Raw genomic sequence first — 25,770 nt, 5'->3', positions numbered from 1 at the left:
GGATGTGGTTTTGGTGGGTAGAGAAGAAGCGAAGCAGTTGAAAAGCAGCACAGCACAGCAAAACTGAACCGAGATATTATAGCAAAAATCAAACAAGCAGGCAGAAATAGAAGTAAAAGCGAATTTTCCAGCCATTTCTCACTTCACTCTGAAGCATACCCAGTAAAATCTTCCCGTTTCCCGAATCTTCCAGCCAGGCTTGAGCAAGAATTCTAGCTGCTTGACGGGAGGTTCTATCAAATATTTTGGAGTCACATTATGCATGGAATATGGATTTCCAGCTTGTAGATGCCAGAAAATGAGCATTGTAAAGAATGTGACACAAATCCTGCGGGGTTTCCGTTTGGCTGACATTGTTTGCACAGACCTCACATTGCTTTTTTCTCTACCGTAACATTGGGTATTTATCTGGTCAAGTATTGAATGGCAAAGAAAAAAGTAGTTGATAGTCAAGTAGACATTAAAAGAAGTAATGATTTTATAGAGATCCTAGATAGTGTTTTTCAGAACAACTTGAAGTTGCAATAACCAACACCTATCTACGGATCGTCCCTTTTCCCAAAGACGAGGAATAGACAATTACTAATATCCATGGCTGATAACAACCTTCCTCCCCGTAATTCCTCGTATTCATCATAAACCCGAATCGCCATGGACATAAAAGAAGAAGAAACTTGTCAGAACTTTATAGATCCAACGCTGAACAGAACCACCTTCCGGCACCCATAACGAGCTTGAGTAACATATATGCAACCTCGCTCGTACCAGCCACCAACGATAGCCCAGAATATTGATGACGAGAGATAGTCTACTCCTCATCGTCTTCCTTGGTTTCCTCCTTCACGTCCTCCATGTCCTCATCCTTGACATCGGAGAGCTCCTCGTCAGACTCCTCGAATTTCTTGACAGATTTCTTTGCTGGCGTCTTCTTGGCACGGGGCTTGGGAGCAGCCTTGGCTTTGGTAACGCGATTCTTGGAAGGGGTGGTTGGGACAGCAGGCTCGTTGGTGCCATTAGCATCCGATGCTTTCTTTGGTGAGACGTCGCCTTTGCCAGCCTTGCCACCAGCCACCTCATCAGCAGTGCGTGAAGAGGCACCAAAAGGAAGATCGAACTTCTTCTTGATGGAAGAGACCTTGTTCGAAACCTGAAGTGAAGGATTAGTTGAGTAAATGTTTGATGATCGAAAGTATGACTTGCCGAGCGCGGATTCTTGTAGTTCAAGAGTTGGGCGACTTTTTGAGTATCGACCTTCAGATGTTTTCCCTAATCAGCTATTGGGAACAGTATTTGAATTTGGAAAAGCGTATAAGTAAAAGTGTGATTTGAAAGTGAAGAGTACGCGAGGTGCGGTGCGCGCGACCATTATACATGTACACAGAGCCACCAAGTGAAGATGAGGTGATACGCGAAAATGAAATGCTTGTAATGATTTTGAAAGGAGAATTTATGATTGGAAGACAGATGAAGGTGTGATACATAGTTGTGATGATACAATGTGGAAGGGAAGTACAAACACCAGGATGAGAGATCGCAGCGCGACAAGATGACTTACCTGGATAGAACCACCGGTAGTATTGCGAAGACAGCACATAAGGAAATCAACATCAGCCTGGCTCATACCGCCATTGGCTTGAGGTTGAGAACTGGCAACATCATTGTCGGACATTTTGATTGCGGTTGATGAATTTTCTTTTGTAGAGGAATGAGATGCGACGAGATGATCTGTGTATACAAGACCAGTCAGCACGATGAAAATGTCGCAGAAAGATTAAAGCAATGATACGTACATGATGAACTTGCAAAGTAATGCAAGAGATTGATGTATTAATCGTCGAAGTTACTAAAGGGTATGAGAATTTGAGTATGCAAGTTGATCAAGACTGAGGAAAATGTTGTGTAAGTGAGATGGAGAATCTGGGTTGAAAGTGCGACGAGGATGTTCTTATATGTCTCCATGGGAACGGTGCTCATTGAAAAATTCCCTCATATTTCTCTCGCCTAATTGGATGAAGTGGGAACCATCTTTCACTATTCACTCAATATCATGTTCATTCTGGGAGGTTGGTCATTCTCACATGTTTTTTTCCTATTTGCATCAACTCATGCTCATAGAATGAATGAATCCAGCAGAATGTTTTGCTGTCAGCATCCGTTGATATGGTTCATGAGCGGGGTAATGTCTTTGCATGAATGAATATATTGTTCCCGAAAATCTCGAATTCTTTCCTTAAGCTACTCGAGACTACTAGCCCTACCGAGTAATTACCATACATGTTAGATCTTGATTTAATAAGTCAGATCAAGAGCCGGCATCAATATGCGAGAAGCTTGACGCCTAAGAAGGACTGTATCAAGTTGAATAGAGCTCAACGACGTCTGATTATGAGAACATGTACTAGCTAGCTATAAACAAATTCGAAGACTTTGGACTCGATTTTTCTGTTATTTTCGGGATGGTGTACGTGAACGTAAAGTGAATGTACGTCTGTCACCATGAACTCTCCAAACGTCATCATGATTCCTCCGAGAAACGATTCCCGGAGAATATGCAGTGTCTTCTGAAAGAATTATCAGTTCCGAGGAGATAATGCACGTATCCATGATATGATACACTGCATCATCCCCAGAACGGCCTTCTAGGGAAAGATCAATCGGCTCTAGAGACAAGGTGTATGGAGCTTCAGACGGGATCACCGCGGCAAATGGAAAAAGAAACCATAAGCAGGGCTTGTGGCTCCCCGGTTTTGTGAGCAGAAACTGTGAAAAAGACGTAGATATTGGATGTACTAGTACTAAATTGCTTCCAATTCCCCTCAACATGTTTACCAAAAGACCTTGAGGGGTAATAACTGCGGACAAATCATTTTTGATCACCTCAATGTGAAATGTCCCTCTATGAAGTGCAAATTCACCATTATATAGCATGAGCCAAATGCACATGGAACGTTGAAGCCAGATTATAAATCTACTAATACTCTTATCTATTACGCATTTTTACATCTCTATCCTGATTTCACCGAGTGAACGCTCGTAAAAACTCTTGGAATGCGATTCAAAATATCGCCGTCGGGCAAATGAAAGCATTCCCGCTCAACTTCATATGATATCTTATTCCACTGTTACCATGCAAATTTACGCATCTACCATTCTCATGTAAGATCGTCTGCCGATGTGTCCCCGAGTTACGAAATGAATGTTCACCTGCCAAGGATGGTTAGTTCGCTCCGCAAAAAACAAGCAACACACATCACTTACAAGATTCAGATGTAGATAGATCTTACGTGAAGTTGTGCGACAGTCCATCTAAAACCACGGGGGCTGCCTCCTTGATTTCATCGTCAGAGCCTTGATCGCTGACAGTAAGGGTGTTCGTTTCTTTGTCAAATCCATGATAAGTACTCAGGTCGAATTCCTCTTTATTCTGAAACTCATTCTCGGAGTCGTAGTCATGGCGCTGATTAGCAGTAATGATCAAGTTTGCTGCGGTATCATCGTTCCTGTTAAGAATGTATCCTTGGCCACGATTTTGTTTGAACTTTGAGGGCTTCTTGGGGTCAATATTTTGGAGATTGCCGACTCTGACCGCTTTTCGTCTGACGAGTCTGTCATAAACCGGGTCGTTCAAGATCTCTTTCTCGGATTCGGGTACAGGAGGATAGGCATATATTTCGGGAGGAGGCATTCCAGTAATCTTAGGGACGAGCGGTTGTGCATCTACCTCGTAATATTTTCGGAGTCTGGCCCTAATCTGTCCAAAGCGAGAACGAGCCATGTAAGCATTGGAGCATCCAGCGCGCTCAGCAACACGATTCCAATCTATCTGTATAAAGAACGAAGATGTTAGTAAATTAAATCACATGATCGCTTATTAAAGGGACAATGTCTGTGATACAAAGTCAAAGAATATGGAAGAATGAACAAGATAGAATATATCATAGACTTTTGAGTTAGAGGTATAAAAAGAAAGGAAGCTCACATCTGGTGCAGTTTCGATACTATCAAGAATTATGAAAAAGAACTTGGCATCTTTCGCGGTTGGTTCGCGGGGATCAAAGTTCTTAGCTCTAAGGTATGTTAGTAGAATAGGGATGGAAATGAAGTATACTGACATCTCTATTTGGTCCTTGGTCATTGGAGGGATATCGACTGTCTTCTCCTTTTCTTTTCCTTTTTTGTCATCTTCCGCCTCGTCATCAGCTTCCTCACCTTCCTCATCATCGCCTTCCTCCCTCTCCTCATCCTCCTCATCCTCCTCATATTCTTCATCTTCTTCATCATCTTCTTCATCATCTTCATCTTCCTCACTTCCCTCATCGCTCCCATCTTCCTCGTCTTCTTCGGATTTCTCGGATTCCTCATCTTCCGTCTCCTCTACCTCCTCTACCTCCACAACTTTTTCGGGCTCCTTGCGTTTTCTAGGCTACACAAGTCAATCAGCATGAGCCAAGTTTCCATCGAAAATTGTATCATTTTTACCATCTCGAAGTCGTGAAAGATTTTGTATGTGAAATTGTTGTAATGATTATATGGTTAAGCCTTGTATCCGATCAGTTTTTTTGGAGGGAGATTTCGCAAGTCTCTGATAAGGTAGGAAATGCAAAAAAGACTATGCGTTTCGGTTAGTTCATTTTAAGGTCTTGAATAAGCTAGTACAGTTTTCCCAATGAGCATGGGCAGATTTGCCGAAAGTGAATAGGAACAACGAGAATGCGGGACAAACCGGCGAAAACCCTTTGTCTTATGAAACCCAACACTAGATATCTCAGCAGAGAACAAAGTCCCCCAGAAATCATCTTATACTTCCAGAACATACTTGTTGTTTCCAGCACTTTTCAAACAAAACTTTCGGGAAGGAATTTGAAGGGAGTCGAAATCGCGCGAAATTCACTGACGCATTGTTTGCCGCGATTTTATTGGTCGAGCAATCATTCTACGTGAAAAACGTTTAGAAGGATTGCGAGTTTGCGATTTCTTACTACTCTGGCGAGTGAAATTAGGTGCACTTATTCTGCGAGGAGAAGCTCACATATACCCCTATTGTGTAGGATAATGGTGCCGGGAGAAGTCCGTATTTCTGCATGTCTCCCGTTATTTGTGTTTTTTGAGAAGATAAGAAATGTCCACGTTGGGGAAAAGAGCCCATTCAAGTCAATGATGGCCAATAAGTGAAGAATGCCTTTGTCTAGTTGCAATCCAAAGTGACAGAAGATATCCTTCCTACCATCATTTGAGCCCCTGAAGATATTGTTACCCGAAGATAACGGTAATGGTGTTCCGTCGAGCCTTCAACCTTACCAACAACTTTCTTTTGTTTGCATATCCAATGTAACGTGAGTGATATCTCGCAGTAGATATCGAATTATAGCAGGAATAAATGCACCATGTCCACAGTGTCCAAATATCTGGACTTGCCAACTAGATGGCAGTTTTTGCTATCCAGAGGGAGTTGAATTTTCGAAATGCGTTCAACACTTCATAGCAATTGCAGATATCTAACTGGATTCAGATACAAAACCCCTTACTATTACTCTCTAGTCTGTAATATTGAAAACCCTAACGATATCGCCTCTCATTTTTGAGATGTCGTCAATTAGTGTTTCCCAAGCCCCAATTATTGTCGGCATTTGAAAATCTCACATGGCGATCTAGCCGCCCATAAATTCATGGTTGCACTAACCTCACAAAAAGAAATGTCCGCAGGGCCAAGAACGCTTTTGAAATCTAAGATGTTAGCAATTGATGCGCCGATCCAAAAACTCCGAAGCTGATGTGATACGTTCTCTATAGCGCTCTTGCATATTACCTCGCTCATACCACCACACGTCTTCAAAATTCACCGAACACAAACAGCATTGTTTCCAGGTGCTCATATTTGCGTTTATGATTGCAGATGCAAAGTTCCTTGGAGCGCAGGGTTTCTCGGAAAGCTGCATTTGTTGACTTGTTTCCCCCCTACACATATTTGCTTTGTCCAGGTGTATCCGCTTCCCCGTATTACATAATTTTGGAATCCGCTCCTCGATCTATTCTGAATTGATAGTAGACAACGCCATTTTCTGCAAGAAACCCTTTTCTTGGCAAGTTTCGAGAGGGGAGGAAAGATTTCTCCAATGAACCTAGAGTATCACTTTGGAGCCCGAGACATCAGGATGATGAGGCTCCCACAGTGACGAGCGTTTGCAAGTGCATCGTAGACCGATTGAAATCGGAAACACTGGAACGAATAGATGGATATCTACTCGGTGGCTACCACAGATTATCTGTCTAGGTAGACACATTTTGAGATATCTTTATCCCTCGTTCTACCATCTCTACTATCGCTCGTAATCTTTCTACCTGTTAAAATAGTCGCCGCTCGTCTGCTTGAATACCTATAACCTCACTGCGAATCAAATCTTCTGAATACAACATCAATCTTGCATCGTCACGGAAATCATGAGCTCTTGTGTTCACGAGTAAGTACATGTATAAATGCTTGGTGTCTCTGACCCGCCTTGTCCCACTATCTTTGATGAATTTTCTACTTCTCATTTTTTCAACATCTTAGTTTCGTTATCTATTTCTCAATGTTCCAGCATACCTGATTCGTTCTTTGCTTCTTTTTCCCTAACCCGTTCTCAATACTCTGTGTCATGTATCACAGTCTTTTGATGCTCACTCACTTCCCACTAAGTCTGACACAATCACCAGACATGCATCTTCAGGAATCGTCACCGTAATCGTAAGTCCAGAGGGCCGACCATTCTTCTTCCACGAAACTCTTCTCTGCCAAAAATCTCCCTGGTTCCGATCCCACCTCGAGAGCCAAGTGACCGAAGATCATGACTATGACTCCGCTGTTGAACTCTCACCCATCGAATCATCATTCCAAGACTTTCAACAAACCCAACGAAAGGTAATCTACCGCTATGAAGATGACATCCATACCTTCAACCAATTCTTCAGTTGGGTCTACGGATCCACATACCCGCTACCTCGACGTGATCCAGAAAACTACTCTAGCTCGACACATATCTCAGAATGGGTTATCCTCCACCAACTAGCAATTGAGATGGGAGTTATGGACTTGGCGCACAAAGCTTTATCCGAGTATGTTCTTTGTAGAGATACCTCACGAACAGGATATTGGATGCCCCTTCCGGCGGAAATCCAATTTATATATCAAAATCAAGCAACGACATACGATCTACGCAGTCTTACCGTGTTAAAAATGCGGTGTCTTTATTTTTCAACCGGGTTCGAAGGATTACAAAGAGAACTATCTGATATTTGCGGTTGTCATCCTGGTTTTCACACCGATGTTTTTGCAGAGCTACAGAGACATTCGGAACAAGTGACGCGGTGCAACTATGAGGACTGCTCTATTCACAATCCACACAATACGACTTCTGGTAGCCTGTACATCCCAACCAGCAACCAAATCCAAAACTCAAATTCTCCCTTGGAAGTCGAGTCACCTCCTCTCCCTTCTTCCGAATACTTAGACGATATCTCCACTCTTGATCTAGATAGCTCACCACCTAACCTATCCGATTGCGGTACGATATCCACAGAACAAGAGGACGCGAACTCCGAGCAAGCGCGAATCGAAGCAATGGTTGAATATCATGAGAGTAGGGATAAGATGATGACTTTCGATGGGGGGGAAGAAGGTCGATTTTGAATTAGCGAGATGATTGGGTGTGGAGAATCTTAATCTTATATTGGTATTTCTGTCTAGATGATGATGATGATGATGATGATGATAATGGGAGTTGGTGGGTGGTTTATTCATATTTGGGGCTAGGTTTAGGACGGGACCTGCAGTGGAGCTCTGGAAGTGGAGGCGGCGATTGTGGATACAACCAAATGGGGTCGATTTTTAATGTAACAGGATGGAGTGTCAGATAACGGCGCTACTTGAGGACGGAGGATGTGACTCGCAAACTTGCTGAAACATTCTTAACAGTAAAGTGAAAAGTATTTCTAGTGTTATAAAAAATTTAAGCTACATAGAATCCGACCGCTTGAGCAAATTTGTGACCGGATGCAAGGATTGCTAGAGTGTTTATCTAAAAAAGAATAAGCTCATTGTATTGACCCCAACTTCAAACCAGACGTGGAGGCGACTCATGAATTGAAAACTATTGACAAACCGCCGGAAGCTGAACATGAGCCAAAGCAAGCACACCCCCGTAGTCCCTCATGTCACATGAAGTACAAACACACAGACGTCACATAGCCTAAAGAACCCAAAGCCCCAACCTCCTCCCACCATCTTCCTCGCTTATCCTCAATCACCCCCAGCTTCTCTCCTCCTTTCCATTCTCTCCTTCTCCCCCTCCCCAACCCTCATCCAAACAGCATCCTGAAACTCTCTCAGCACACTCGAACTACTCAACCAGCTCTCCACATAATTCTTAGTATCTCCCGTATGGTTCTCCCCCACCACATCCCACAATCTGCCCATCTTAGCCATCACATCCACCAAAACCTCTCTAACCTCCGAGCCCTCCCTCGTCATCCCATAAACCTCCACCACCTCCTCCCTCGTCGGAATCCCCGGACAGTACTTCCTCTCCCCCAAACATTTCTCAACCCTAGCCAGCGCACTCTCACACGCCGCCTCCATCTCAAAATACGCAGCATATTTATACACTTTACACCAGGCCACCAGACAGCCCGTATGTCTCTCAATGTCAGAAGTCGGACACCCAAGTTCATTTTCATACATATATCCCACCAGATGGGCAATCGCATCGACGGTATAAAAGTGTTCCGGATCGGGATCAGTATCATCGCCATCTTTATCGTCGACTTTAAATGAGATTGCTCGCGCGGTCGGATTCGCATTCCATGCTTCGGCGAAGAGTTTGGAGGCGTTGATGGCGATATCTTTGGAGATTTCGAAGACGTGCGAGCGCACTTTGATGTAGAGACTCATAGATTTTGCATTGTTCGGATCCTTTTTAGCTTTCTTGAAGGTGTGGCGGGCTTGTGCCGTGGTTTCGACTTTGGACTGTGAATTAGAAGGCATTGTTGACATTTGAATTTTCTATTCGCGGGGAGTTGCTTTTCTTGTCATGCAGGATTCGGGTGATCTGGAACAAGAAAATTGTTAGTGAGGATTTCCGATGAGAGTCTTGGTTTGGTAAAAGAGTGAGATTTGCTGTACTGACCACGGGAAGTAATGTAGTGATTGAAGATGAGAGGAAATATTTGTCTTTGGTGGCAGCTTGTTGTACTACTTGCACTGACTTGCGCATTGAAATTTAGAGCCTGCGAGGAAAGTTATCGTGCCGGGATTTTGACGGAACGGGGTTGTATGGCACAAGATCTCTTTACTAGGTTGAATCATATGATGATATAGTAATGTAGCTGAAATGTTGTGTAAATATCAGACAATGAGCTCTTAATACGTGGGAAAGGGGGACCACAGGAGCTCTAGAATAACGTGTGAAAAGTGCTCCCGATTGTTATCAATGATTGAGCCTTGTGGAGAGTTATTTGTATTCTTGCAAGTATATTTAAATGAAGATAGAGAAATCTACATCTTTCGATACCCTCTAGCTCTACAGTATGAAGCAAATGAAGCAAATGAATACGTTGGAAGTTGGCACTGCGACCACAAACATTCGTGCAAGGCTGCGCATATCTCTGATCTCCCGTCTGATATATATTGTCTCGATCAATCCCGAATCCATAGTCTTACTCTGGATCGCACAGGTTGCATCTCATCATCGCAGATCCCATGACCAGATTGAAGACATCAAGTACTTCCATCTTATCATCTCCTGGATGAGAGCAATCCATGAACGGAACTGCACATGATTTGTGTACTTTGTATGCCTGACCAGTCTGCATAGTAAACATAGATGGTTAGCTAGATATCTCGTTCAATACGGAAGACTAGCTGAGACTCACAGGGTGTACATGAAAGTGGCAGGGGCAGAGTTTAGATCTATGAAGCATGCTAAAACTCTCATTCGAGTTCCATGGTTCCGCCACTTTATTTGAGCGTCGACCCATCAGATGGAAATTTCTGGAAACTCATCTAAGCATGCCTTGGAAGTATCCAGGAAGAAGAATGCAATTCATCATCACTTCTTGCCGAAGTTTAGTGCAACCACGATCTAGATTGGTACAATATTAGTAGTTGTGCAGATTGATGTGATCTAACAGAATGAGAAAAAATTCTGAAAACAAGCAGTACAAGTTAGGAAAGTAAATTGTGCTTACCCATATGCATAACTGTGCTTGCAATACAAAATTCTCGCAGGGTAGAATCTAACTTTGTCTCTTGCCAAATTTGAACAGCAAGACCAGGTCCGAAGACAGTACCAAACTCAAGATAGCCATCTTGAATGGCATCGATGGTTCGGTTCATCAAGTTATGAATTTCCCATTTTTCGGCAAGTGAGTACAAACTGACCAAAGTTTTAAGGCTCCCATTGAACTCTGCGAGTAGCTCTAACTCGAGACGGTTGAATTCTGTCTGAGATAGTTTGCTTTTGATGTATATCTTGGTTCGAGGTTTTTGAACGGTTCCTTTTTGTGAAGATGTTTGTAAGTGATGTGCGCATTGAATGATTTTCAAACATTGTGCTTGCGATAGGAATAGAATATACCGTTGTAAGCCCAATCAACAAAAAGTTTGAAGACGTTGGGATTCTCATCATTGAAGAAGACCAATCCTTGCTGTCCAGCCACGGTGTAAAATAGTTTGTTGGACTCAAAGTAAGTAGTACACTGTTGAAGTATAGTTTTGTGAACAGTAAAGGTTTGACGCTGTCAGTTGATCAGAAACGATAATATACTGAGAGATGAAACAGGGATATATACCGAGTCACCAACGCCAACATTGACAGACATAGTCTCATTTTCTAAGTTTCTGCGTATATCAACTCCTATCCAAGCATTTTCACGCGGAAGCAATTGGTTACAGAGATAACCACTTACTTGAGAAACTTGTTAGGCTTAAGACTATGGCAAGACATGTTGAATTGGGCGATGAAAACAGTGAAGTTGTAGATCTTATGCGGATATCGTGAAATGTGCTCTTAAGTTCTGCAAAGAACGGAACTCGAAATTTAAAGTTATGTTTCGAAGAAAGCCTGGGATACACTCCGTGTCTTACTCAATTTGCAGTCAGGGTCTATGTTGTGCGATTCAATAAGGAATTCTGACGACATATAGAAGATTACATGAAGAGAAAGAAAAGATTACATGAAGAGAAAGAAAAAAGGAATAGAGAGAAAAGAGTGTAGTTTACTTCCACTGAAGATACGAATTGGGAGTGAAAGCAAACGAAAGTGTAAGTGTTTGAAGAAACGCAAAATGTTGTCACGTGTATTAGGCAGCATTCAAGACTTGAAGCATAAACGAGAACAGACGACACAACAATGTGATTTGGGGAAAGAGCGATTCAGTACTTTAGATTTTCTTCGCTCTTGAACTGCTGAGTATTTACTAGGCACTTATTGTGTTCAAATGTCTGCTCTACTCACTCATGAATTGTTTCTGGGAAGGTATACATCCCCTGGACACATTGCACTTTCTTGGAGAAGGAGAAAGAATGCGATCCGAGAGTGTCTGCACTATCGCCATGAATAAGGGACCACATACACGGCTAATGTAAATGGCAGACTAAAGTCATTACTTCTTACATTTCTCTTTTTTTTGTTTCAAAACCAGCAATGAAAATAGCCCAAGTCGAAAGCCTCCCGAAACGGCTTTCGGTTCATGGTATCAAACGGACAAACCGGCTGCTTACATCGGCTATGTGCATCGGCTGCTCTTGAACGCATATCAGGAAAGAGTATATGACTAGTCTTGAATGTATGTGCCAGTAAGAAAGGAAATTTTCCCAAGTTGCTGAAATAAGAGAATGTGTAGGAAGTTACCTGCCAGGTCGGTAGATAATCCCGCTTAAACGTCCGTATTCGTCAACACTACATCCCGAAGCGCATCCGAAGCGCATCCGAAGCACAACAAGAAGAAGCATCGGTGTTTCGGAATGTTAGCCAGTCTTCAGTCAATTGAGAGTTGGATAAAGTTTCGTTTTGGGTACGATCAGGGTATGTACAAAGTGAACCTGCCATTGTCAGTCTACGCTAAAATCACGCTAGTTACCTTATAGCCAACCCCCTCACCGCCCAAACCCGTTCTCAAGATCCAGATAGTCACCGCGTTTACAGTGCTGAACTTCAATATTTATAGTCTATATTCTGTTTTGTAGACCAGAAAGTATGGAACTCCTGCCTCAATACGATTCAACCGTTGTGGGGAAGCTCCTTAGTGCTTGAAAGAGGCATAAATCATTCACATCTATGCTGATAACAGTCGGGCTTCAATATAAGCCAACCATTCAGTTGATTCTTTTCGCCAGATCTCCATTTGATATAGTGGAATTGAAAGAGTGGATTCTATTGGCCCCCCGACACCGATATCGCTAAGCGTATCTACTATCTAGCGCCGGAGTTGCAGAGCGAACCCATCTCTAGTCTATCAAATATTAACCTTGAACCTTGAATTCAAATGTTAACAATAATCAAAGAGACCAGAGTACCACCATTACCTTCCCGTACAATACCACAAACATACAAGAACCCAGGCATCAAGATGAAAAAATCCCAATCCCCAGAGCACCATCGAGCTCGGGCATTTGATCCTTGCCTCTCCGACGGCACTCTAGTGACTCCCAAAGATGTCCAATACGATAAATACAGTGGCATGTCCTACCTTGAATACCCTGAAGCCGATTTTTTGCATCTCGGATCCAGAGTTTACTCTCCAAGAGCATTAGTGGTGGCAGTTGATGGTGCTTGTCCTGGCAATGGAATCATACTGGCTGAAGAATCCTCCTTTGGTGTGTTTTTTGGTACAGACTCTCCTCTTAATACTTATGACACTATTCCTCGACCGTCTGGAGAAAAACATACGAACATTCACTCAGAGTTAATGGCCATGCTTCATGCACTCGAGCTCCTTGGACATCATAGCGTATTACGACAATGGATCTCCGAACACCCCCTGTTAATCCGCCATTCGATCAGACTGGACGTAATCATCATTACGGATTCCAAGTTCGTACATGACTGTCTTACCTTGTGGATTCCAATCTGGCTGAAGAAAGGATTCAGAACAGCAGAGAAAAAAACGGTGGGAAATAAAGATCTCGTTTTACGCATCCATCACATGATCGAGCTACTTTCAGATGATCTCGATATCCAAATCTGGCACGTTAGGAGACAGCATAATCGAGATGCGGATGAACTAGCTGCTCGACCATATCATACGCGACCTGCATACCAGTCACAATATATTGTCTCATCAAGCCTGCGACACTTCAGATCTGGGATTACCCACCGTGCTCCTCGAATAATGCATTTGGCGCATAAGATGGAGGTTTTTCTTCATAAGAACTGTATACGGATGCATTTGGGAGAGGTAATCATGTACATGGTAATGGCTGGAAACGACTGTGGAGCAAACTTCAGAATTCTCTTTGGACCCGAATACAGGAGTGATACTTCGTACATTATGTATCGAAAACTCAGTCGTGCAGTACTTTATCTTTCTCTAGATGAGCCTGGCCACTGTTCATATCCCGATAGTGTCATCTGGAGAGCTAGAAGTACGAACAGGTATAAAGTTTCAGGCAAACATCCTCGACCGATTGACGAATACGAGGCGAAAAAACTACAAAAATGGTGTATTGACAACCGATTGTTCTCGGATGGGAAACGTCTCACTTCGCTGTTGGAACTTATATACAGGACTGGATTAAAATTCGGTCTTGATCAGCGGATGTAATGTGAGTTTCGGAAGTCCTATTTTCTACCGCACATTCTTCCCATGACTTCGATCTTATCATGGGAGGATTTTTGAGGGACCGTTCCATATATTGGATGGAGTCTCATCAGCTCAATGGTTCCATCTGGTATCTAGATTGCCAGATATTTTTTTCTTCAACAGAACTCCACATTTATCTGCTTTCTTGCTACGAGACATTTTGTCATGAATCTCAACTGTTCGAAGTATTTTTTCTTGCTAGGACACCAGTGATGCATATTTCCAGGAGATCAAAACTGTACTGCCATACCATCTCCTAAATGTTCGTCCCCTTCTTCGACAACGATACTATTATTACCCTTCTGAGTGCTCTTTCCCTACTTGAACACTGATACCATCAGTACCCTCCCTACACCAACTCTCTATTTGCGATACAATCCCACAGTATCCAGCCTACACAATTCATCCAGTAAGCGCAGACCGCAGTTCTCCCTACAAGAGAAAAAAGGAAGAGAGGAGAAATGCACTCAAACTCCAATCTCCTCAAGCAGTGAGATAATTGCACATACGACCCTAACTTTTTACATCCCTCAAGCAATAGTGTTCCGACAGGCATATCCATACCCTAACAATATTTTCAAGCTTTCGAGAAAACCATGGCGCTCGAGGTTTTTGTCAAAAGTCTTCGTATGGTAGAAGGATCCATGTTATCAGCCAGATGATATGGTTATATAGCGTATATGCTGTATTAATCTCAGCAAATCACAATTCATCTCCTCATCCTCTTCTTATCCTACTGAACCATGACAATTCCAACGACCCAAGATATTCCAAGACACACAGTCCGTCTTCTTATATCTTACACCAGTGTTCTTACTAGTATTGCTCGTATTTCGTATATTGGTCCGTATAGTGGTGCATATTGATCTTTTCTAAAATATTCATATAAATGATATCGATTCATGTATCTTTCTAGTAATATTCGACATACAGGATATCGATAAAAGTAATATAATCCCTTTTCATATATACAAAATATTATATTAAGGATTTAATACGCGCCACCGTTATACTACTGTATATTGATATAAACACTGTCTCACACTCCCCCTCAATTTCCCTTTTCATCCCCTCACATCCCATCTCATCCCCATCTCTCCACCCCTCTCTTTCCAAAAACCCTCCTACCCATAACCCCAAACCATCACCTCCCGTCCCCAACCTACACAATATCCCCTCTCCTTTCCCTTTTCTCATTTTCCCCTCCAAAGTACCCTGCGGTTACTAAATTGATATACATCTATATCACATATACGTACCCAGTTTTTCAATCTTTTAATTTCAATTCTTCCAATATACACCAAACAAATACAAATACAAATACAATATATCAATTAAACCTTTCTTTCCCCTATTGAAATTTCCATGCAAACGAACATAGGAAATGAGGAAATAGAATGAAACTGAAAGCGAGGGGGGGGGGGGAGAAGAAGAGTAGGTGTGTTTCTAGAATGTGATAATCATGAGTTCCTATTGTCACCAAACACCCTCGCCGTTTCCATGTCCAATTTCCAATTCCCAAGAACCAGGAATCGACAAGCAAACATAGCATATGCAAACAAAGTACAATAGTCCGGACATACCATGTTCACCCGAGAGGAGTGTGCATGCATGGATCTGACAAATCTACCCACCCACCTTCCCGCCCCTCAAAACACTTCAAGCCAACGTATTCCCATTCCAATCTCATCATGATCGGAGATGTATATCGCATAATGCACATGTGATTTCGCTCCCTTACACATACCAGGTACCTACTTACGTGTAAACAGAAATCCAGAAACAGAAATCCAGAAGAGGAAGAGCTCAATCTTGATAACCACCCATTTATGACTATATTTTTATTCGCTTCTGAGTATTATTAGTCTTATCCTCAGATTTTCTCACTCTTATACATATACTCTCTCACACCTTCGCTCCCTCCCTTTCACTTCCCTCCCCCTCTCTGTTATTTCAAAGCCCTTATACCCTTACACGCTTATACACTCATCCTCTCATCCTCTCATCCTCATCCTCTCACCATCCATACTCTCACCATCCATACTCTCACCCTCTCATTCTCTCATTATCCATACTCTCTCATCCCTTATTCCTCCATCCTTCCCCCCCTCCCCTAACATCTCAAAACCCTTATATCCTCATACCCGTACATCCACCATCCACCATCCACCATCCACCATCCCCTCCCCCAAAAACAAAAACTAAAATAGGAGTACAAAACCACCCTTCCAATTATCTTCCTCGAATCAGATTCATATATTCATTCTTATACACTTATCCCCTCACCCTCATCCTCACCCTCATCCCTTAACAACCTTAACATCAAATCCGAAATCTCACCACATAAACCAACCCACTACATGATTAGACGACTTCGATAACTTTGACAAATTAGATGGATTTGAGCCCGTGTACTATGCAGAAAAGACGTTCTCCTTATGCCTCACAAACACACACACACACACACACACGCACACATCCCGCCCAAACCTCAACACGATGATCTTCTTACTTGCTCCAAACCATATACCAAGTCACAAGATGTGCGGTATTCGAATCCCTCCCACCAGAACATGCATCATGAAATAACAGTCATACGTGTGAGTCTAAAAAAAGTATAAGAAAGTATAAAAAAATATCACACCCGTTGTCCTTTTTAATAAGTACACAACACATCCAGATATACTTATTTCCTTAAAACACCCCTGTAGCGGATACGCCAAAGTCATGGTGCCCATAGATGAGAATGTTTTTCTGATTAATATTATCTAGCCCATGTTCCCAACCATCTATGTTAAACTCCATTAAATATTATTCCCCATCGCACGCATTTCCACCTTTTAGGGTATCCGATGCTACGACTGCGGCCCGACGATCGTAGCTATCGCTTGGTGAATATGACCAGAAGATTCGAGTGATCGAAGTGATTCATCACATCCCAGATCCTTTAATGTCTTCGAAGATGAGAGCTCTTGATCATCAAACTGCAGGCAACATTGGAAACCGGCTTCATTAATATGGAATACCCAACCCATTTAGACTTCTCACCAGAGACTTTTCCCAGACCCGGTACCATCAGAAGGAAGTCCATACGACTCAATTCTTCCTCGAAAGCAGACATTCGTCAACTGGTTGTTTAAATTCTTTCTTTTCTTCACCACAATACCACCCCTCATCAACCAGTTCCTGTTCTTTCTTCTTCCACGAAGAATATTTACTGGCCGATTTATAGTCAAGATCTCCCAAACGAGCTTCTATGACCTGTACATTCTTATCCATACGGATGTATAAAGAACAATCTCTAAGAGTCATCGCCACGCAAAGTTCATGAGATGCCTTTTCCGACTTCAAAGATCCTTTACGATCATACTCCGTTTGGAGATCGCAAAGTCGTTTTAGTAAAGGGTTTTCGTGGATCCATTTTGCAAGTGATTGGACGGCAGGTGATTCACGAGTTTTGTGTAATATATGTGAAGCGGATGCCTCATAGTTGGCGAACTTTAACTGGGGGTCATCGTCGGTAAGTTTGAGTGGACAGAGATATGATTGAAGGTCAGTATTTTTTCTTTCTTCTCCAAAAGCGACCCGACGTGCGTGAAGTGCACACGTACGACATCGTATGGCTTTAGGTGGCATTTCATGGGATGGAGAGAGCCATTTTGGTTTGAATTCTACGACGGTTTCTTGTAATGATTTTCCTGAAAATTTGTTAAAACACGCAGCGAAAAAAAGAGAAAACTAAACCTACTAGGGGTCATATCTGTTACCAAAAGACCATAATCGTCTTTCGCTAAGAATGTACCGCTTTGTGCTCTTGAGCGATAGAACTTCCCTTTTGGTGGTGGAGCAAGATGATTCGAGGTAGATGTACCACCGGGATTATCAAAACGTCTGAGATCGGTATTCAATCCAGGGATCACATTGAGATGACCAATGTAGACCAATTCTTGAGCAACTAATTGTTCTGGTTTGAACAGGGGTAAGATATATCCGAGCCATTGCTGATGTGAATCTGAAGTTGGGGCTGTCGTGGGAACATCTTTCCGAAGACGTAATAATTTTCCTGGAAACCATTTAGTACTATGGTAATATCATAGCAACAAAGTATGAAGGTGTATTGTTCCATATCATTTGTAGCAAAGGAAGCGTAGAAAGAATTACCAGAGAGATATTCTAATTCTTGATAACCCTGGTCCACTTCGGCAATGTCTCGTGATCCTGGATCAACCGTGATTTGATATATAACATTTGCAGCCCCTTCTGCAAGAACTTTGATACTGATCTGGCTGTTGGGGAGACGATAAGGTTGAATTGATAAATTACTCATTATATCTGGATTTATATCAAATGAATTTGAATGGAAAATTGGGGAAAAGATGACTGAGAAATGACTGAGAAATGAGTGGAACAATTGAAGAATAGAAACCGGATTGGGTCTTATGAAATAACTGGAACGAGTGAAACTTAGTAATAAGTAATGCGTCATATCGGGGTTCTTCCGTTCGCCGTAATCAAAATTTAGCTTAAGCGCAAATGACGCTTGGACTTTTAGTGGTGGAGGAAAAGACAAGCTGAGTCAAGAAGTTGGGATGAAGTGGTAGGTATGAACGGATTGGAGAAGAGATAATAGTCTACAGGGGAATGAAATGTGATGGGAATTCTGGCTAAAAGATTCAAATGGAGATGAAGATGGAGAGGGAGATGGAGATGGAGAGGGAGATGGAATCAAACCATGGTGAGAACATTTAGAGATACAATAATAATATTACATAGCAGTGGTAATATAAAATGTTGTAGATATTGGATCGAATTATAGTGAACATTTGCTTCTGGAGACAACATGGTAAGAAGGCCAGTAGCATGAAATCGAGCCATAGATCAAATCTAATCTCGACTAGACTAGAGACCAAGGAAAAGAAGTGAGATTGAGTGAGATGGTTGGCTATGAAGATGCTGAAAAGAAATAGAATGCGAGCAACGACATTGAGATATAGAAGCTTGAAGTGTGTGAGGGAGACGTATGAATTCATAGATCTGGTATCACTGGAGAAGATGTCTCGCACAGTTTCTTCCCATGTCTCTGCTAGAGTCTCTTTTCAACGGAAAATACATCTTGGTGCTATTGATGTTGTGATTGGAGACCGAGATCTGTAATACAATAGTAGATACCGTGTTCATGCTGCCAATCGCACAACAATACTTCATGCCTTATCCGCAAGTCACCATGAACCCTTCAGGTTGGCGACAATTGCAGGAATGACCTTGAAGGGAAAAGATGAAAATGCTGCATGGAGAGAGATGGTGGGCTAGCATGTCTATAGAACTTCCTATATGATTGAGTATCCATGTTCGCTTGGAGAGTAAAAGGAGGTGAGAAGATGAGGAGAGACGGCGATGCGGAGTATACGATGGACTACATCAAACCAAGATCTCTTGACTGAGAAGCTATATCTAACGAATGTCAAGTGACTTTACATGCAATATAGATATTTTTTGGAATACTTTTGATCACTCGACGTCGAAATGGATGTTGTTACCAATTCATCTCATATGTCGAGGATTGAAGCGTTGCAGTGTTGATGATCAGATGAAGTAAGACAGGCGCTGATCAATGTTTAAGGTTGTGATAAAAGTCCGATGTCAATCCAACATACATGGGACGAAAGGAAGTGGGGGGATATGGGATGTGATGGCCAAGATCTTTTGCCCTGTGCTGTGTGAATGTGAGAGAATGGCACGTGAATGGGTGAGGGTGAGGGTGTGAATGGGTAAATAACAACAATAATATGCATGATCAATTAATTATGCAAGGAAATTAACATCGGATAAATGATCAGAGACAGGAACGATGATTTTCCGGGATCAAGTCGTTTTTCAATTTCCGGGAAATTCCTTGTTGGGTTGTAAATCGAAATTTCTTCTTTTTCGGGTTGTTTTATTTTTATTTTTATTTTTACGAGGGGACGGGAGGGGCTCGGGAGGCCGAGGAGAGAAGGAAGAGATGTGAGATTTATCTCACTCACATCATGAATGAATGGGAATGAGTGGTCAGGGCACATGTGAGTCTGTGAGTTGAGTGGAAGGGTGAATCAAGTGAAGTAAGTGAAGTGAAGTAAGTGAAGTGAGGGGAGGGGAAAGAAATGAAAGAAAAAAAATGTGACGACGAAGGTTAAAATAGAAGAAGGAAATCGGGGATTGAATATATTTAGGTGCTGTGTGTACTGTCGTGATCATGGTAAATAGACCAACATTGAAGATCTCATGTGTGATATATTATGATATATTATAACATATGATATATTATATATTACCATATATGATATGTAGTATATATATATATATAATACCTACAACTATCACGGTATATCATATCCAATATCAATATCCTCCATCACATCAAAAAGCTTCCGGACATCGGAAACAAATCCAATTCCAGAGGTAAAAGATAAAAGATAAAAGCAACGGAAATCAACAGGGTTCGTACGGTTACAGGAAGCGAGCTAGAAGAAAATCCTGAGAGGGAGAAATGCGGAATGAAAAATTTACTATGACTGGGTAAGCAGGAGCTTCACTATCACATTTTATATTCAGGAACCATATCGTCCTCTCATATACATACACACACACACTCACACACACTCACACACACACTCACACAAAACAATAACATTGTCCATTTACCTCATCATCAAGTTCATATTCATATCATAAAATTCAATCCCTTCATCCTCTTCTTCTTTCCCTCTTTATCGAAACTAAGAGGATTAGCATCAACCGTTACGTCACACGATCATCAATCCATCCATCAAAAGCCTTTTTTTGCTCGCACGATCAAATCCATCAAAACATCTCTCGAGTCGACATCTTCTTCCATGAAGCTCCAGTAAGCTTCAATTAATCAGGAACGTCATCGACATCGACCATACCTCCTCGAACGACCTGCTATTGTGTAGGAACCGTTTTCATCGTCGACATCTAATGTCATTTCAACATGGCTTTCAATTTTAACTGGTCGCCTCTCACGGCAGATGCGGAATTTTATCAAAGAGCTCAAGAAATGCTCACGGCAGCTCTCAATAAATCTCCAAAACCCCCCATCATCAAAGATGATATTCTCGTCAACGAATTGAACTTGGGTTCAGTCCCGCCAGATTTGGAAATATTGGAGATTGGGGATTTGGCAGAAGATAGATTTAGGGGAATCTTCAAGATGTGCTATTCTGGGGACGCTTTCTTGACTTTGAAAACAAGAGTTCAGGTACGTTTCTTGTCGTCTTTTTCGTCATGGTCGTCATTGTCGTCGTTGTCGCTATCGCTGTCGTCGTTACATTTTACATTTTACATTTTTGCCTATTCCGCATAAACCCTCATTCTCCCACTTTTGATGGAACGTTTTATCGAACGATAAATGAGTTGTCATTGCAGAATTGTCGACGCGCATAGAGGGGAAATCGCGTTTTAATTTCACCACTTAACTTGCATATCGCATATGCTTGACATAACCCTATAATGCATAGCTAATATATCAACATAGGCTAATCCGCTCAACAATCATTTGTTCTCGAAACCTTCATTCACATCTCCACAACCCCTCGCCGCAGATGCGGGGCTCACCATCCCTTTACAAATTACCCTGTCGGATATCAAATTATCGGCTTTCATCATTGTGGTATTTTCAAAGTCAAAGGGATTAACCTTGGTTTTTCGAAATGATCCCCTCGAATCCCTTAAAGTCTCCTCTACCTTTGACTCGATACCGTTCATTAAGGATTATTTACAGAAGGAAATCGAGCAACAGTTGAGGACTTTGATGATGGACGAATTGCCTGCTATTATTCACAGACTGTCATTGAGATTATGGTGTCCAGAATATAGAGCAAAAGAAGATCAAGAGATGGCTGAAGCGGCAAAGAAAACGAAAGACGAGGTGGCAGTAGATCCATTTGCAAGTCCACCACAAGATGCCGTCGATGCCCGTGGAAATGTGCTAGATGCGACGGAAATTTCCAATTTGTCGTTAGACGGTGGATCAGAGATTCACTCCTTGTTCTCACAGAAGAACTTACTTCGATTAGCGGCACTTACCAACTCTCATCGAACTTTGTCACTCTTCACCCCTTCCATTCGAGATGCGGTATTTCGAGCATGGGCACCTTCTGAAAGAGGAGATTCAGCTGGGACCACCACACCAGCAACTCCATCTCTTCACAGGCCTCAATCATCGCTCGGAGGTCAAAGTACAACTTACACATTCTCAAATAGAAACTCCGATGATGGTCACGGTGGAATACCATCCAGACCATCGCTGGTCAATATGAATTCGGCAACAACAGGGTTAAGTCTTGGTGCAAATCGAGGTTCAAGATCACATCCTGCGAGGAAGAAGAAGAACAGAGTGGTGAACTTGAGAAAACCTAAAACTACGGATAGTAGTGAGAGTGGCGAAAGTGAGACCGCTTCGACGACTACAGCCTCCGAACCAACTGTTCCATCTCGTATTCCAGAGGAGCCAGAAGATCTTCCGGTTACCCCACCATCCGGGAAGGTACGATTCAATAGTATTGATCTTGGAGACTCGCCAAAGAAACTTCAACCATCTCGTTCTATGACTCCTGAACAAGTCAAGATGGATCAAATTCCAACACTCACGGTGGAACCCTCTACTCCAATCAATACGCAACAACAAAAGCGTCCCGCTTATCATCAATCAGCGTTCACTTCCTACACTCCAGAAAAGTCAGCGACTACTCCACCACATACACCATTCTCATATCCACATGGACTTCACTTCTCGACAACTGAATCACCATCAGGAATTCTTGAACAAGCTTGGATTATGAAGATGGCTTCTGAACTTGCTCGTCGTCAACATGACGACAAAGCAGCTCGTCAGGGGTTCTGGTCTACATCAAGCAATGGAGATGATGCTCCCCCAGCCTACGAACCAAAAGCCTTGTAATGTAGGCTATATTACATTCGATTCAACCCATGTACAACATCTCGACTCTTTCCTTTGTCAATCATTTCACGGGAGTTTGATTGGAATAATTACGGACTTACGAACACTCCACTCTTTTGTGTTTTTGGAAGTACCTAATATTGATAAAAACTTTGGTGCTGCGATTTAGCGACTTTACTTTTTATTTTTTTGCTGGCCAAAAGATATGCTATACCTCATGGGAGGTTTGGCATAATTTGAATGTTTGGATTTTAGGATGGGTTGGGTCAGGCAGGAAAGGGGATGGGATATCAATATTCTGGATGGTTTCGATGGTAGGTACATAAAAGTTGGTTCTTGAGGATTGTTTCGTTGGGAGCGATTTGGTTGCTTAGGGGTTGTTGAGTCCTGATTTTCGAATGATGTTTTGTGGGTTGATGTGGGAACGGGGAGAGAAGTGGAAGTTGTTTTGAATTTTATACATACACGGGACTTTACGATTCCTTTCTTTGCAAATCGTTTTGAGCGATGCTTCTCGCCTACTAACGAATTTCTTTTGTTTTTGCCACCTTGAAGATACCTTTCTTGTTTTGGTGCCGATTGTATGATCATTTTAGAGGAGAGAGTTTTGGGGAGAAAGATTGGAGAGATGAGATAGATAGATGGAGTAAAATTATACCGAGATCTGATCTATTTTCGTTCATTTTATATGGTTGATAGCTATGGTCCCGTAAATATTGAGTGATGATTCATCTTTCTCCTGTGGATGACCCTTCTGTCCTTTGCGGCTAAATTCACGGTTATTGAATACCTGGCGGAGAGTTGGAGACTTAGTGACTTGGTATACCAATGAGTTAGTATTAAAGCTAGTATGCCCACGAGCTACCGAGTTAACATGCTAATGTGCTATCGAGCTAGCGTTAGAGCGATGGACGTCTTGCTCGGGTAGTGAGTTGATTGATAGCTACTGAGCTAGTGTGTACGGTATGCTGGTGTACCTACTCTACTCAACAGGTAGGATGCCAATGAGTTGCCAGGTTGGTAGACCAAATAAATACTAATGAGGTGGTGGAGTGATATGCTGGTAAGCTGGTATACTGGTGAGTGGATCATGTATCATGAAGCTAATAGGCTAGTATGTTGGTATGTTGGTATGTTAGTATGTTAGTGAGGTGAAGTGAGCAAACGTAAGTCTTACTTATGAGTTGGTAAACAGCGGAAAGAAAGTATTGGACTGATATATTCGTGAATGTAAGCGAAGCATTCAATTCCAAGCGAGTTTGAGTTGAGTTGAGGACGTAGGTTAGTTATTATCTCAAGATGGAATATTTGATTATTTGATGAATGCTAGATAGATAGATACCTAGTGGACTGGAGTAGGAGTATGTGTAGACGTAGAAGTATACACGTAGAATTTTCATGATATACAATATCCGAGACAAGATACATACATACAAGACATCATGAGGTTGATTTTTTCCACAAAATTCAATATGGACGTTGTGATAGCGAGTACCCATTTACTCCCCCTAATCTCTTTCTTCCACTCCTGTAAATTGACATACATCAGGATGCTATTCCGATATCTATCTTGAATATCCTTCTCGTCACCGATTCCGATTTTACAATCTCTCGCCTCTTAGATCCTTGAAAGACCTTTGTAGATCGTGCTCACTCATATCTTGGTCGAGCATCGGATAATGGCCCGTAGATCCATTGTTTCTAATCTAACATCTCCGCACTCGTAATAGTGTCGATTTGCCATTTCCGGAATCCATTACTCCGCTCTGCTTTCAAAATTATCCTTGTGACCTGTGCGTCGTCCAAATAGCGAGAAGAGCCTTCTGACAACTGAAGCCTGTGCCGTGATGCGCCGAAACTCCAATTTTATGAATGTCCGAATAAGTTCGCAAAATTGCTTAACCCTCGCGCGTGTATGATTGGGCACTCATTTCGACGTCCGCCAAACCCAATCGATGATTCGTAGAACTCGAGCACAATTGTGATTCCTATCCCCATTTCCACTTCATCTCCATCGTCAAAACTGCACCGTCTCATAACTTCTCCAACTCTGCTTTCAATCTTTTCACTTCCTCCTCCTTCTCCCTTAACTCATTCCTCAACTCCTCATTCTGTCTATCCACCGTTTTCTTCCCTTCCACCAACTTTTTAACCTCTGCCCTCTCCCCATCCTTACTAAATGGCTGTCCCGGTCTTTGCGTCATCGGTATGAAAACCGTTCTCTCTCCCACACTTCCCACCATCCCTCCCCTCATGGTCCTCGTCGCCTTTCCCTTTCCTCCATTATTTTTCTCTCTCGGTACGGGATTTGTCAAAACCTCATAGAATTGTTCATAAGGTTCATTAAATACCATCTCATCATAGACCCACGATCGGACTTCATTATCTCGATTCTGTATAAATTGTAGTTGATCATCGCCATAAGGTTCGAGTACCAGTCGATGCCAGAAACTTTGAGCTTTTTCGTTGGCGATTGGATCGTAATAGATTTTAATTTGAATATCAAAACCACCCCAGCCGGTCTCCGTTACTTGGAATGGATCGCCTGGTTTGACATTTTCGACTGCTAAAATCATGGGAAGAGCAGTTAGCACATGGTTGTAGTGTAAACAAAAGAGTACTCGATTTACAGTCGATAGAGAAGGAGGCGCAAAGACCTGCGCAAGTTGACAAATTCGAATACAATAAAATACATACATCTCAAATGCTGCGGATAAGTATCGTGTAATTTAAATTGTACTTTTCGACACCAATATGTAATATCCACGTCATCAACTCCCTTTACAAATACCGTCCATTGATGTGTATGTTCCTCTGGTGTTCCCTCTGGTTTTGGATATTTCGCACTGAATTTATGAGATGTGGTACCATATACAAAGGGTCTGTAGATTGAGACACCTTTTGTACGTTTTTGTGTATTCGGCGGTGCCATTCTTATTGTAAATAGATAGGTCGCTGTGGTGATGTTGTTGTTG

The 25,770-nt window shown here is 42.2% G+C and overlaps 10 protein-coding genes across 10 annotated transcripts; 3 read left to right on the top strand and 7 right to left on the bottom strand.

Annotated features, from left to right (window-relative positions):
- Positions 1-808: 808 nt before the first annotated feature.
- On the bottom strand, positions 809-1,669 carry Bfra_004256 (uncharacterized protein; the record flags this gene model as incomplete). Its single annotated transcript, XM_037334661.1, has 2 exons — positions 809-1,147; positions 1,556-1,669. 2 exons carry the CDS (start codon positions 1,667-1,669, stop codon positions 809-811), a joined length of 453 nt encoding a protein of 150 aa, XP_037193195.1.
- Positions 1,670-3,280: 1,611 nt separating this feature from the next.
- On the bottom strand, positions 3,281-4,814 carry Bfra_004255 (uncharacterized protein; the record flags this gene model as incomplete). The annotated part of the gene is made up of 4 exons (XM_037334660.1): positions 3,281-3,823; positions 3,980-4,067; positions 4,113-4,423; positions 4,704-4,814. The coding sequence occupies 4 exons, from the start codon at positions 4,812-4,814 to the stop codon at positions 3,281-3,283; spliced, it is 1,053 nt and encodes a 350-aa protein (XP_037193194.1).
- A 1,624-nt stretch (positions 4,815-6,438) lies between these two features.
- On the top strand, positions 6,439-7,666 carry Bfra_004254 (uncharacterized protein; the record flags this gene model as incomplete). The annotated part of the gene is made up of 2 exons (XM_037334659.1): positions 6,439-6,458; positions 6,694-7,666. 2 exons carry the CDS (start codon positions 6,439-6,441, stop codon positions 7,664-7,666), a joined length of 993 nt encoding a protein of 330 aa, XP_037193193.1.
- A 609-nt stretch (positions 7,667-8,275) lies between these two features.
- Bfra_004253 (uncharacterized protein) lies at positions 8,276-9,019 on the bottom strand (the record flags this gene model as incomplete). The annotated part of the gene is made up of 1 exon (XM_037334658.1): positions 8,276-9,019. One exon carries the CDS (start codon positions 9,017-9,019, stop codon positions 8,276-8,278), a length of 744 nt encoding a protein of 247 aa, XP_037193192.1.
- A 671-nt stretch (positions 9,020-9,690) lies between these two features.
- On the bottom strand, positions 9,691-10,011 carry Bfra_004252 (uncharacterized protein; the record flags this gene model as incomplete). The annotated part of the gene is made up of 2 exons (XM_037334657.1): positions 9,691-9,840; positions 9,907-10,011. The coding sequence occupies 2 exons, from the start codon at positions 10,009-10,011 to the stop codon at positions 9,691-9,693; spliced, it is 255 nt and encodes an 84-aa protein (XP_037193191.1).
- A 21-nt stretch (positions 10,012-10,032) lies between these two features.
- On the bottom strand, positions 10,033-10,979 carry Bfra_004251 (uncharacterized protein; the record flags this gene model as incomplete). Its single annotated transcript, XM_037334656.1, has 5 exons — positions 10,033-10,115; positions 10,222-10,530; positions 10,611-10,770; positions 10,825-10,873; positions 10,942-10,979. The coding sequence occupies 5 exons, from the start codon at positions 10,977-10,979 to the stop codon at positions 10,033-10,035; spliced, it is 639 nt and encodes a 212-aa protein (XP_037193190.1).
- Positions 10,980-12,519: 1,540 nt separating this feature from the next.
- Bfra_004250 (putative ribonuclease h1 protein) lies at positions 12,520-13,797 on the top strand (the record flags this gene model as incomplete). Its single annotated transcript, XM_037334655.1, has 1 exon — positions 12,520-13,797. One exon carries the CDS (start codon positions 12,520-12,522, stop codon positions 13,795-13,797), a length of 1,278 nt encoding a protein of 425 aa, XP_037193189.1.
- Positions 13,798-16,932: 3,135 nt separating this feature from the next.
- Bfra_004249 (putative inositol-pentakisphosphate 2-kinase protein) lies at positions 16,933-18,163 on the bottom strand (the record flags this gene model as incomplete). Its single annotated transcript, XM_037334654.1, has 3 exons — positions 16,933-17,534; positions 17,585-17,899; positions 17,998-18,163. The coding sequence occupies 3 exons, from the start codon at positions 18,161-18,163 to the stop codon at positions 16,933-16,935; spliced, it is 1,083 nt and encodes a 360-aa protein (XP_037193188.1).
- A 2,664-nt stretch (positions 18,164-20,827) lies between these two features.
- Positions 20,828-22,795, top strand: Bfra_004248 (putative mitochondrial distribution and morphology protein 34 protein; the record flags this gene model as incomplete). Its single annotated transcript, XM_037334653.1, has 2 exons — positions 20,828-21,094; positions 21,371-22,795. The coding sequence occupies 2 exons, from the start codon at positions 20,828-20,830 to the stop codon at positions 22,793-22,795; spliced, it is 1,692 nt and encodes a 563-aa protein (XP_037193187.1).
- Positions 22,796-24,828: 2,033 nt separating this feature from the next.
- Bfra_004247 (putative histone acetyltransferase subunit protein) lies at positions 24,829-25,727 on the bottom strand (the record flags this gene model as incomplete). The annotated part of the gene is made up of 2 exons (XM_037334652.1): positions 24,829-25,361; positions 25,493-25,727. 2 exons carry the CDS (start codon positions 25,725-25,727, stop codon positions 24,829-24,831), a joined length of 768 nt encoding a protein of 255 aa, XP_037193186.1.
- Positions 25,728-25,770: the final 43 nt, after the last annotated feature.

Source organism: Botrytis fragariae (assembly GCF_013461495.1).
Source record: "Botrytis fragariae strain BVB16 chromosome Unknown tig00000050, whole genome shotgun sequence".
NCBI classification, from domain to species: domain Eukaryota; kingdom Fungi; phylum Ascomycota; class Leotiomycetes; order Helotiales; family Sclerotiniaceae; genus Botrytis; species Botrytis fragariae.
Note: the sequence above shows the minus strand (reverse complement) of the source record. Positions and strands in the feature narration are given on the sequence as shown.